Raw genomic sequence first — 13,498 nt, 5'->3', positions numbered from 1 at the left:
AACGTGTTCACAGTTTTCGGCTCGACGCAGCCGGGTGTAACTCTTTTAGCGGTCCCACCTGGCAACATCATAACCATTGGTTCCGGATATTTAACAAATCTTTAAAAAAAAATGTGACCACTAACACGGTTTGTTGTGTCATGTGTATTTCACACGTTCATATGTTATGATTATATTATGGTACGTGTGGTAAAGATGTAAAACTTTTTTTCTCTGCGCGATTCTATACAGTTTCCAAACGCGGTGGCTTGATTTATTTTGTCCCATGCCAACCGCCGTAGACTTTTGACAGCTGGTTCAGGTAAATATGGCTGAACAAAACCTGATTGAAGACGAAGATGAAAATATTTTATACGACTTACTCGTTATCACGGAATGGCCGCCAGAAACGGACACCCAGGTAAGTCTAGTTTCCACTTACCTATGTTCAGCCCGCCGTGCAAGCCCTTTAATGGACATTTTATGTGTAAAACTCACCACCGAAAGTTAACTGCCATTAGTTGTATGGGCTCAGCCACGCAAAGCCACGTAGCACAAACATAGCTGCTTTTAGTTTGCTAAACAATTAAATTCTCACACCACACTGCAGCGGAGTGTAGCTTTCATTTTGCACCACTATTCGTAGACATGCACGTATATTTCACTTAATTCTACGTTTATTTACATAACTCACATTTCAGCCCCCTTAGCTAGCATACAGAGTATCTGCCTTGTCTCCTGTAACGTTACATGTCCCCACACACAACTTTAAATGAATCCATTATTCTCATAACCCGTGTGTGTTTGAAACTTTTGTACTTTTTCGTTGATTTAATCTGTGAAATGTGCTATACAAATAAAAACTGCACTTTAGTTGCTTAGATTGGAAAATACATTGTAAATAGTTAGGAAGTGAAACTGATTGCAGCTTGATTGCTGGGGGAACAAAATGCATGAATGGTGAGCTCACCTGTGACTTTCTATCCTTTGTAGTTGCGAGGCAACAAGGAGCACAACACCTCACTTGTTGCAAAAGCTGTGACAGGTAAGTTCTACCTTCCCGCGTGCTGCGTGCATAAGAAGGCACTGAACTTTACCAAACACTGTGTGAACAGCAGTAAATTTGATTTTGGCTTTGGTTTTTGTAAACAGTTTGCTTTGACAAGATTTAAGTGTAGGATTAAGCAAGCAGTTTCAGATTCAGACTCAAGCAACGTTTTTAATCCCCAGAGGATCAGCCTTTTGCCATTTTTACACAGTTAAGTTATATGTCAGAGGCAACACAGTTATGTCAGCATGGACGTTAAGATAGTGAGTGGCTGTATCGTCAAATACACAGATTTCCCTTCTCAATTCTGCAGTGGAAATTGCCAGATATGTCGATGACCTGTAGTCCTAGTGTTAATCCTAAAAAGCACTGCTGTGGTAGACTACTTTTGATTGCATCTGGGTAAAGAGACCGATCCCAACAGCTGTTGGCTCTGTATTAAACCCAGTCCCTTTTTTTCTAATGAAGAATGTGACAAGAGAATCTCTAATCAAACCTAATCATTATCACACATTTATTGTAATTCTGCACACTCACTGTGATGAATTTCTTACAGGGCCATTCCGCTTAATCCTGCAATATCTGTGGTACAGGTAAGTTCATCATCATTATGTCGTATCCAAATTAAGGCTGACAGGCCAGTCTCTCCAAACTTACCTGCTGATATAAGAAGCTGTGTTAGATGGTTGTTTATTGCTAATATGAATTTTCTTAACAGATGTACAGTATGTGGCTATATTCACTCTTGACTGAATCGCACAATCAATATAACACAATTATTTCTTTTAAACATGGTTAACATGTTTATATTTAATTTAGGTGATCAAATGTAAATGCAGTTTGTGCCATGCAACCAAGGTCTAACACCATCTGTTATATAAAATTGATCTTACCTTTAGAACTGTACAAAAAATTATTTGGTTTGATGGTTAAAAATTTGACAATTACACAATGCTTTTGGATTCAGTCTTATAAGACGTTTGTCTCTTCACTTTATAGCATAACACAATTTATGGCAAAGTTCTGCTGCACAAGTGTGAATATTAGTACTTAATTACTACACTTAATTGGGTTTGTCCAGTAGTTCTCACACTAAGTGTTATAAACAAAGCTGAGTGCATTTGAGCTGCATGATATGAATGTGAAAATAAAAAAATAGTGTGCTGATGCCATGGCACTGAAACATTTATCATTAAAGTTCAACACGGCTCCCTTTCATTAGTTTGTTCCCCCATTATTAATAATATATAAAAATTTTGGGATGGGCGTTTTTTTAGCTTCTGAAGTGGAGCATTCACCGACTCAGTCAATCTCTACTTTCTAAAAGTTCTTGCACCAAAGTTTCACAGAAGCAATTTTTTACTCAAGAAGCTTTCTTAAGATGTTTTATTAAAAATAAGAATTAATTTAAAAATACTGACCTTGTTGCATTGCGCAGTAACTGATTTAATGTGTTAACAGATGGCTTGATGTGGCCTGTAGTGAACTGTGTTGTCTAACGCTCTAGCATCAGTCCCTGCTTATCTTGTCAGCAGGTGGTTTGTTTGTACCATCAATAACCTTCTTAAATATTTAAGAACTCCTCTGGCCATTCTCAGCTCCATTTCTTTTTTGGTGGATGAAAAAGGGAACTGGAGTTTTATTTGAAAGAGCCAGAGAGAGTAGGCAGGCTGTCCCTACACCCACATGCTGTGACATTTTCTTCTGTAGAGGGGGACAAGAGAAATCTCTGGTAATTTTGTTAGAATTGCCAGAATAATACAATGCAGTGTATTAGTGTCCAACAACTGTTGTTTTCCCTTCTATTGCACAGAATCACTGGTACCAGCTGCGCTAAAAAAAATGTATTGTACTGAAACTGTAATGAAACACTAAAGTTTTAAAATTTAATTTCAACTAAAAAATTAAGAATTACTTGTCACGATTATATAAAGTGGAGTAAAACAAAGAAATGAATTATTTAGCTTACCAAATCACCAACAGTAGCACTTAAAATAGCAAATAATAATATTTGAAAGAATTACTGAGACCAATGCGATACATTTTTTATTTACTTCAGAGCTATGTTTTTGACATTTGTGTGAAAAAGTAAATTCATGCATTCAGTTCAAGTAGGTACTGCATGTAAATCAATTAAATTCTAAAGAATGAAAATTGTTTTTTAATGGGAAAATCAAATTCAACCTAGTTCCTTTTGACACTCCGTTATATTAATTAATACTTTATTCTACATTCACAATTACAAACTGGTCAGTTGTCAGAGTTCTGTGACTCTGATTGCAACTGTAATACTGTTTAATTATCTATTTTATTTTTGGCTACATTTGTTAATTATTGGATACTTGTTTCTTTCTATGACTTTGAAATCATGAAGAGCTCTAATGGATATAATGGAAAATTGAATTAAAGGGTAGTATAGGCATCTATAAGCTAGATAGCTTCAGCCTGCACCTTTTCGATCTATTTATGAACTAGTTGAATGAATGATGGTTTTATGGAAGGTTGACTGACTGTGATTGATGCTCAACTGTAAATAATTCAGTGTAAAAGATCGAATAAACTCCTAAACTGCAGGCACAATAGGTAAATTCATTGAGAAGCATGATGTCATTCGCAACAGTGTGTTTTAAGGGGAAACTCTTACAGTAACTTTAAGTATCATTGCCAAAATTCTGCTCGACAAAACTTGTGGTAAACACAGCCTCTGTTTATTGGGTTTGAAACATTTTAACGTCTCGAATTTCTTTGTGTTTTGTTTGTTTGTTTGTTTGCTTGGTCCCGTGACTCTCAGCCCCTCCAGCTCGTCTCTGCCTCTCGGTCTTGTCCACCTGGCAAACAAGCAAATCAACTGGCAGCTGGTGCTCGCAAGGTGCAACACACACACACAAACACACTCACACACTCACACGCTCTCTCTTTGTGATCAATATCTGAATGTGGGCTACTTTGTTGCTGACATGCACTAAGCCTTGCCCCCTCCTGCCCCCCCACCGCCCACCTGCCTTTTGCGTATCCCCCTCAACCAATCATTTAATTGTGCTCATTATAAACAGACAAACCAAGAAGAAAGGCGCTCTTTAATTGGCTATCGATTCAGCTCCCTGTAATACAGTGTTAAGCGTGGTCAATTGACGCTGGCTGCAGATGCCCATTAGTTTGATGTTCTTGATCCTTCCATTTGGTTTCTGTCCACCCGTACACCTTTCTCTCTGATTTCATTCCCTCTGAAACTATCTTTGCTCTTTTTAATGCCCCCAATTATTGTAGTTCCTCCTCTCTTTAAGACATCCAACCGCTGCTCTTGTCCTAGACTTTGTTTTTTCCATCCAAACTGCATTGCGACACAAACTTATACACACAGAAACATTCTTTTGTAGGCCTACATTGCTGATGCTAACTTTTTATCTTCCTTCATCACACAGTCTTTATTCCAGCTTGATTTATATTGTTCACATTGACATTTGTTTGCTTTCCCCATTTACTCTTCTCATCTTCTGCTCCCTCTCATTTGTCTGTTTCTCTTGTTCATTCCTGACCAGTCTCTTGTTTTCTCCTCAGTAATGGCAAACTCTTGGCAGTGGTTCAGGACCAGTGTGTGGAGATTAGGTAATTATTGAACTCCATCCCGCTGTTTGAGGCACTCAATCTGTGTGTGCGAGTGATAGAGAGCCTTTTAATTAATGGGGTGATTTATCACTTCTCTCTTACAAAGTGCAGCAGTCTCAGCAGTTTTTTCCCCCCCAACGCAATCAGTCACAGTAAAAAATATTTGAGTCAGTTTAGCATACCCTTAATACCTCAGGGAGAATAAAAGTAGTGTTTCTTTATAGTGTTCCTAAAATGTTTTCATTCACGTGTGTATGTGTGGTAGAGAGAGAGATAGAGAGCAAAGAATACAGCAGTATGTTTGTGGTTATTTTGAGTGGTTGTAATTATTTTCAGACACAAATCCAATTTCCTTCTTACACAGAGAAAAAATTACTCACTCAGCAATGTGCTCTGTTGACACAATATGATGCTTTAAATGGAGCAAAATTGAAATGAAAATCAATAGCAATGAACCTGGTATAGAAATACAGCAGACAGTATTCAGATCATTTTTTCCCTCAGTTTATTGTGTTGTAGATTTATTTATTTTTTTAACGATAAAATAGCCATTTATACCCAGCAATCTCAATGTGATATAGTGATGCCTTTAAAAAAACTAAACAAAACAAAAACCTTTTTCTGTAAAGAACCAAAACTGAAATGAATGTCACTTTCTGAAGTCTTACTCTCCGGCGGCAAACAAAAGACAAATTTGACTACACAAAGCCTCGGATGAAAACATTGTTCTCCTTTTGATATCTGCATGTAATTGGAATTTAAACATTTAAATATTTCCACGATGTTCGCTCAGCTTATAATAGTTTTTTGTTTGACCTATTGTTATTGAAAGCAATCAAGTCTCTCTGCTAATGCCTCCATCACTGTGTTTGATATTGAAGGTTTTTCTCGAGTACTTTTTTTCCTACAATGCTGTCGTTTAAACAGTTTTACAGCCTCGCTTCATGGCATTAGTTGGTGTGAGTGGGTGTTAAGTCAGCTCAAGGCCTTATCCACCGCTTTGTTAAGAGTCTGTCTAAACACTGTCTACTCACTGTCTGCTTTATCCATTGAGCTACTTGAGTTGGCAGGCTATCAGTGGCTGTTATAACCCACCTTGTACCAGGTCCTATCAGGCTACGTGTGTGTGTGTGTGTGTGTGTGTGTGTGTGTGGTGGCAGTGGCACCCTCGGGTGTGTGTATAATTGTCGTGCAGTGTAATGACACCTCTTTTTCACTTTCTTCTTTTGCCTCTATGTGTGTGTGTGTGCTCCACAGGTCTGTGAGAGATGACTTTGGTTCAGTCATTGGAAAGTGCCAGGGTAAGACCCCCTCCACTTGTTCTATCAATCACATACTGTCGTTTACAGCTAAATTCCCCCATACGGCACCATTTGCTTTAAAAATGTGATGGCCGCTGTTGTGTAGTGCAGGCAGAGCAATGATTCATAGACTGTCAGGCAGAGGTGGAGTTTTCCCTTCAGTCTCAGACAGCATAGAAAGAAACGCAAAGTGTTCAGCCCACATTTGATTGTTAACCTGTAGATTTAATTTACACGGTGTCTGTTTCTGTGTTTATGTTTGTATACATCTACCCCGAGTTTGTTTCAAACTGAAATATCGACCACGGTGGCTAATTGGAACGTGCGAGAGAGAGGGAGAGACTGAACCGCAACAAAGATAATCACCCTCATCCCGTATGCTGCCACTCATTAAACACAGTCTCACACAAGCTGATAAAAATAAATTGCCTTGATTGTTTGATTAGCTATTAAAATGGTCTGCTGTTTTGGCTGCAATTGCTCTAAACTTTCTCCCAAGTTCAGATGGTTTAAACATGATACAAAACAAAGTACAATACTTAAAGGTGTTTCCTATGAATGCACTTTTTTTTTTTTAAACTTAAAGGGATAGTTCAACATTTTGGCAAATTGGCCCATTGCCATAATCCCTATAGTTTTAGGAGTAGGTTCGTTACCTTTAATTGTCGGGTCAAGCTATTTTTAGAACGGCGGAGCAGAGCCGTGAGCTGCTCAGAGCTATGCTACGGAGACTCATGGGATTTCTTGGTTTCGCTCATCAAACTCATCAAATACACAATCCATCAACGCCAAAACGCTCTCGTGGACAAGTTGTGACCTGCACATTCACCACGCTATGAGATAATAACAGAACGTTACGAGACAGAGTTGTTTTCGAGGTAAATTCATGCAAAACTGCTGATGTGTGTTTCCGTCGGGGGCAGTTTTTTCGGCAAGCAGTCTCTGCATTTGCCTTGAAAACAACTCTGTCTCGTAACGTTCTGTTATTTTCTCATCGCGTGGTGGATGTGCAGGTCACAACTTGTCCACGAGAGCGTTGTGGAGTTGTTGGATTGTGGATTTGAGTTTGATGAGGGAAATTAAGAAATCCCATGAGCCTCCGTAGCGTAGCTCTGAGCAGCTCGTGGCTCGGTTCCGCCGTTCTAAAAATAGCTTGCACCGACAATTAAAGGTAACGAACCTACTCCTAAAACTATAGGGATTATGGCAATGGGCCAATTTGCTAAAATGTGTCATGTGTCATGTAAACATTCATAATCATATTGACATTCATTACATTCATGGTGGCGCGCCCCCATATGTCCAAGCAGTAGATAAATGTAAGATTGAATGTCTGCAACAACTATACAACTTTAAAGCCACTGGTGCAGAATTGAAGACACAGCAGAAAGCAAAATCAGCCAGCACACTGGAGTCTCCCCCGTAGATCCAGCAGGAAGACATTGTATTCGGGCTGAAACTAACAATTTGAAGCCATCAGGATCGATTCAAGAATCAGAAACAGAAGTCAGAATCGTTTGAAAGAAGCTATTATCACAAAAAGTCTGAATCTGCTTGAAAAGCTTCAAACTTCAGAACACTTTTCTTTTTGAATGTATGCTTTTCATTCACCTTTTCTGAACATACACTGGTGTACACAAACACATCACAAAAGCAAAGTCAGTAAAAAAAAACCTCAGAATGAGGGTGTTTTCTGAGAGTGTTTTCTGTCTTCACTTTCTTTTATTCTTTCTTTTTTTCCTCGTTTATTTTTCATCGTTGTTCCCACCCTTTTCTGTGTCTCCGTCTCTCCCTATTTTTGTTCTGTTTTGGCTAAGCCGTTACTATGGGCCGTTGCTCTAATGGTTCATAGTGTGGGTAACGGTAGCCCCTGGGCCTGTGTAAACCTGAGCCTCCCTCCTGTTTTTCATACCATTTCATCTCTCTTTTTCATGTTACTTTTACTTCATTTCATTTCACGGAGATTTGTCCTAATGGATTTTGCTGTGATCCTGCCTTTTAATGGCATTTGCTTTTAATGGAGGAGCGTGCGTGCGTGTGTCTTACAGCGTTTGCCCATGCATGCCTTTGTGTGTATTCATCCCCATGCACGCACACGTTTGCTGCATCCACACCTGTGTATCGTTCTCTTGTCTTTTTGTCTTCCTCCCGCCCTCCCTCCCTGTCTGCTCCTGTTGCAGTGGAGTCGTCTCCCACCCCCGTACATAATTCATAAGTGTTGAGCTCTGATAAATGCATCTGCGAGGCTTTAGATAGAAGGCTTCTACTGGGTCGTTGGGTGTAATTTCCCCCCAACTTCCGCCCCCTACCATTGCTAGGAGTGCAAAAAAAAAGAAAAAACACACACACACACACACACACACACACACACACACACACACACACACACAAAACACAGGACAGTAGCATCCAATTTTCCAGCTACCCAAAAAAGCCATCTATGTGGAAATGGAGCCCTCTCAGCCACAGAACATCATACTGTATACAATTCATAATAGGAAGCCGGAGAGCAAGGGAGGCTGTGCAAGAGTGAAATAGAGGAAGACTGGAGCAAAAGAACAACAACAGAGCAGAGGAAACGCTTGGTACCAATGGCTCTCAAAATGGCTCCATGTTTTTGTCTGCTCCTCCTCAGCTGAGAGTCTCAAAGGTGTGTTAAATTGCCCTCTTCCTCAGATGCTCCCTGATACTTAAGCCTTAAAATTTGGGGGGAGCTATTATTTCTCTCAGCGGGTGCCCGATTCATTGTTTTCTCTCTCTCTCTCTCTTTGTCTGTCTCGCCTCCCACTTCTGTCCCTTTGTTCTTCATTTAAAATTCTAGTCATACAATATCCGACGCCTCCATTTGTTTGCAGTATTGCCCACCAAGGGTTGCTGGCTGCGGCGTTATTCGGCCAAGGAATTTAATACAATAAAAGCCAAGAGGACTGTTACGCGATATCAACAAAAACATAACTTCTTTTTCATAACTTCATTGCTGGGCATATACGACGGCATCTGTGGTGGCATATGTTACACACTGATATCCAAATGCAAAAAAAAACTCCTCTGCCTAATGTTGTATCTAGTTGTAACTATACCGAAGTCTTCCATTCAGCTTGCACATAGAGATTGCGTCCAATCCCGCCTCCCTCATACTATTAATGTGTCATAAGATAATCAGGTATTCACAACAGACTCTGGATCAGAGACCTGCCAGACTGGCCCAGCCCTTCTATCAGAGGCAGCTATGACAGCGAAGCCTTGAGAAAGTGCCAGCAGGCAGAGATGTGCTTTATCACAGCGATATGGTTACACTCACAGCACTGCTGAGCCAGCAGATCGGTAAAACAGTGGCCTATACTTCAACAAAAGCGGGATTTATGATCCCTCCCACCCTCCCCCACCCCCACTCTGCCTCTCTTCCTCTCTTTCAGCCCCCCCCCTTCCTCCTCCTCCTCCTCCTCCTCCTCCTCCTCCCGTCTATGGGAGCGACAGTGTGTGCGTGCATGTCTTTGAGAGACAATTATTGAGATGTATTACTGTAGCTATCCTTCATAGATGAATTGGATAGGTCCTTAGACACACCGTGTTGATGTATGGCATTAGCTTTATCCTTCTTCTCCCATCTGTATTCATCATCGGCACGCCACAGAACACCAGGGGATTATTCGCGGAGAGTTTTCTCATCTGGTTTAATAGGAAATCCTCAGCTCCCCGAATCTCCTGGCTCTTCGTTCCACTTATCTCGTCTGTCTTTTATATGTGTGAACTTTGAAGTCTTCTTTTCTTTTTTTTCTCCCCCTCCCTCTCCCGTTACAGTGCCAAAGGATCCAAACCCCCACTGGCGAAGGGTGGCGTGGAGCCATGACTGCACCCTGCTGGCGTACGCCGACAGCACCGGCACCGTGCGCCTTTTCGACCTCATGGGCAGCGAGCTGTTTGTCATCCCGCCGGTAACCGTTGCCCCCGTCCCTCCTCCTCCTCCTTCTTGACGTCATCAACAACCTCTGCCCCCTCTGTTTTTTTTTTGTCGTTGTGCATGCACTGATGCTAATTATAAGTGATTAGATCAGGCGTAGCATATTGAATCCCAGCATTCATTTGGCTTCCTTTCAATGTTATCTTCCTTCCTACATATTCACACAGGATCTGTTCAATTACAGTTTGATGCGTCTAATTTGACTCATTGTAAACCCTCCTTCATTTGACATCAAAAAGCGCTGCATGGGCTGATTTTATTGATGTGGTTGTTTGAATCAAACCATTGGACAGGGGAGTACAAGACTTGATGCTGTGCTACAGCTGATTGGCAGCTTTTCAGTGACACACTTATTAAAATTCAGACATCCATAATCTTTCCTCTGTAAGTTGGGCCGTGCTCTTCTGTTCCAGTGCAGCATAGATTTATTGGGCATTTTAACTGCCTGTCACATTTTGAAGAGAACGTCTCCCTGTCAGACATCCTCTGTGCTCTTTCTTTCTCTCACGCCTGCTTTCTAATTCATTGTCTGTAACTTTTACTTCTCCCCCTCTTTGCTTTTGGTGCCCCATTCCTCTTTTCTTTTTTTTTCACATGCCTGCTCTCTTCCCCAGATCCTGCTTTCTTTCTCTCTTTCGTTCTCATCTTTGGGTCTCTCAGTAGCTCTCCTCAGTCTGTCTGTAGCCCCCCTCCCCTCGCTTTAATGCCCTCTCTGTGCCACACAGTATCATTCCTCCCATCCTATCCATCATCCCCTTCCACTTCTCTCTACCCGTCCTGTCACAGACTATGAGCGCAGACACTCGTTCTTCTCCCCAGCTGCACTCATCTTCTGAAGTCTGTGATCCTCATTCCTTCAGTGCGCCTCTGCTTTGTTATGCATCTACGGTGTGCCTGCACACTTACACCAGCAACCCCCTGCTCGGCTGCACTGTTTCTCTTGTTTGTCACTGTTAAGTGCACACACTGGTGCTATTTCCGGAGATGATAACACAGTCAATTTGACAGAAAGTGTGCATGGATGAAAGAAATTAAAAATTTGCCTCATCCCTCCTTCCCTCTCCCATCTCTCTCGATTTCCGTCTTTCTTTCGCTTTCTCTGCCAGTTATTTTTTGTTCCCTGTCCCATCAGGTTCTTCCTTTATCTGTCTATTTTATGTTCTTTAACAAACACTGTTGGTTTGATGTGATTTTCGTGTTTGCTTTTGTACAAACTTGGTTCAGGCCGCAAAGAGATTACACGCATTTCTCCGTCTTTTGATTCCTCCCACCATTTACATCAGTCCTCTCACGCTGCCACTGACTTTTCTTTCTCATGTCTCTTCCCTTGATCCAGGTGGTGAGTTTTCCTGGGGATTTCAGCTGCGCGGTGGCCGGCCTGATCTTCTTGGAGTACACGACCAGTGCACAGTGGTCGGCTGAGCTGCTCGTCATCACATACGGCGGCGGGCTCAAGAGCTATCTGGTCAGGTGAGAAACAAAACTCCTCACTCAAAAAAAGTATGTGAGCCCTCTGGAATTAAGTATAAGTATAGGTATCCGTAGGTAATTATAGACGAACATAATCTTCTTAAGATAATAACACCCAAACACTTATAATCCTGCCTGTTTTAATTGAAATTAAGCATTAAATATCCCCAGTCCTGATGGGAAAAGGTAAATGAACTCTTGGATTTATCCGCTTGCTCAAACCTCCTTCATCACTAGTCATCCCCAAACAGCTCTTCCAGAGCAGCTCAGTGTTCAAGAGGAGGTTTGGACCCTCTGCAGTAGATTCACTTTGATGTGTGGAGTCATTCAGTATGTTGGAGTTCTGTCCTTGTCCCAGTTTACATGCAACAGGGAAAATCAAATCATTTACGGAGTCCGCCTCCTCAACATAGGTGGCGATATGTGTCGTTTCAGCGGGTTAATACAGACCCCTGTCCAGTTGACTTTTATGTCACCGAGTAAAAAACTGAAAATAAATAACTCCGGTGCCGTGTTTCGGGCTGAAAATAGGCTGTACCCTATACACTCAATCAGTGCTGACGCTGCTTTTTTCTTTAAATTCTCTTTGACGGGTTTGGGCTGGCTTCTCTGCTACACTTTGTGTCACCTTTACTGTTGTGGAGCATGCACACGTCCAGTTTAACTCCGAATGAGAGTCCTGCTGTATCATCTTCTGCTCAGCTCCAGGAAGTGAACGGCCACTCTGACATCAATTTGTAAAATACCTTAATAAACTAATAGTAAAACTAAACATGTCCTCCTCAGCGATGGCGAGCTGTTCAGGCCCAGAGGCAGCAAATGTAGCGCTGTGTGTTTTCTAACAAACAATTCACCCTCAGCTTCATCAAAACACAAAACGTTTTAGTGGTGTTGGAAACAGATTGTGTTTGTTCGTAATTATAACTTAGATGATGCTCCAACTATAATTTAAGATTGTTACATTAATGTGGATCATTTTGGTGGGTTGAGTTCCTCTTTCTTGCCTGGGGTTGTTTATTAGTCAGCGTCAATTTCTTCAGATCTTTTCAGGGCGATTTTGAGCAGTTCTGTTATCCCCTGATTTAAATGTGCCCACTTCACATTCTTTACACGGTGCTTATTTTCAGATCTAACACTTCAGCTTGAATTTCAACTGCACACAGTTCTCACACTTGAACTATCTTTAATGCTTCTTCTTTTACTGACACTTGAAATGGTTTTGACACTTAATTTGTCAACTCTCATGTGTTCATCCTTAGTCTTCAACTGCTTTCAGGGACAACTCAATTCCTCTCACATTTTTGTGTCAACTAACATTTCGGCTGCTTTCATCTCTTTCTCTTCAACTGAACAGTTCATCAGCTTTGAACTTTTTCTCTTTTCTGGCATTTCAACTTCTTTTACTCCTCGCATCTCACCTGACACTTCAAAGGAACAATAACAAAAGAAAACTTCTTCGAGCTCTTACCCACACAACTTTCATTGTTAACTCAGAGTCTTCTCCAGCTGCTTTCGGTGCTTTCACTTCAGCCGACTTCAGCGCTCACTTTATGTGTTTGCACTGGTCCCGATCCCTTTCAGGAATCCCACTTCAACTGTCGCTCCTAGCTCAGTTTATCACTCTAAGTGACCGTTCAAATGCTGCTGACTGACATTTCAACTGCTGCCTCTGCTTACGCTCCAGCTGACGCTACATCTGGTGCTTCAGCTGTTTTAATCATTGACAGTTCTGCTGCTTTCATCTCTTCGTGTCCACAGTTGAACTTTCACAGCTTTAACACTCACTGACAATTCAACTGCCCAGGGGGCATAAACTTGAAATTACACTTTCAAATGTCGTCACCGATTGTACTTCAGCTTATTTCAACTGCTTTTCTCTCTGAACTTCAAAAGACACATCCAAGTTGAAGTTAATAGTCAATGCTTCAACTGCAACTGATCCTAGGGAGTCGACCTAAACTATCATTCAACATCTCCTATAAAATTCAAGACATTTTAACACTTTTTGCACTTGTGATGTTTGGCTTCAAGAACACACCTCTTACTGACTTAAAGCAGAAATAAGCGATCTGGTCGTTTTGGCTAATGCTGCGTTCCAGGTAGGCTTTTGAAACCGTAAATTACGGCTTCGAG

The 13,498-nt window shown here is 41.3% G+C and overlaps 1 protein-coding gene across 2 annotated transcripts in view; it reads left to right on the top strand.

The window, feature by feature from the left end:
• The first annotated feature begins 13 nt into the window (after nucleotides 1-13).
• Nucleotides 14-13,498, top strand: part of nbas (NBAS subunit of NRZ tethering complex) — a 148,198-nt gene continuing 134,713 nt past the window's right edge. Inside the window, exons 1-8 of one of the 2 annotated variants that reach the window (XM_085770806.1) lie at nucleotides 14-400; nucleotides 973-1,024; nucleotides 1,584-1,620; nucleotides 3,819-3,896; nucleotides 4,586-4,633; nucleotides 5,891-5,934; nucleotides 9,736-9,869; nucleotides 11,232-11,365. In XM_085770806.1, the coding sequence (XP_085626932.1) occupies nucleotides 308-400; nucleotides 973-1,024; nucleotides 1,584-1,620; nucleotides 3,819-3,896; nucleotides 4,586-4,633; nucleotides 5,891-5,934; nucleotides 9,736-9,869; nucleotides 11,232-11,365 (620 nt within the window). In that variant the 5' untranslated portion in view covers nucleotides 14-307. The remainder of the gene's footprint in view (nucleotides 401-972; nucleotides 1,025-1,583; nucleotides 1,621-3,818; nucleotides 3,897-4,585; nucleotides 4,634-5,890; nucleotides 5,935-9,735; nucleotides 9,870-11,231; nucleotides 11,366-13,498) is intronic. The other variant, XM_085770807.1, reaches the window with a different exon arrangement.

This window comes from Trachurus japonicus, chromosome 24 (genome assembly GCF_045865225.1).
Source record: "Trachurus japonicus isolate A0001 chromosome 24, Traja_1.0".
Classification (NCBI taxonomy): domain Eukaryota; kingdom Metazoa; phylum Chordata; class Actinopteri; order Carangiformes; family Carangidae; genus Trachurus; species Trachurus japonicus.
Note: the sequence above shows the minus strand (reverse complement) of the source record. Positions and strands in the feature narration are given on the sequence as shown.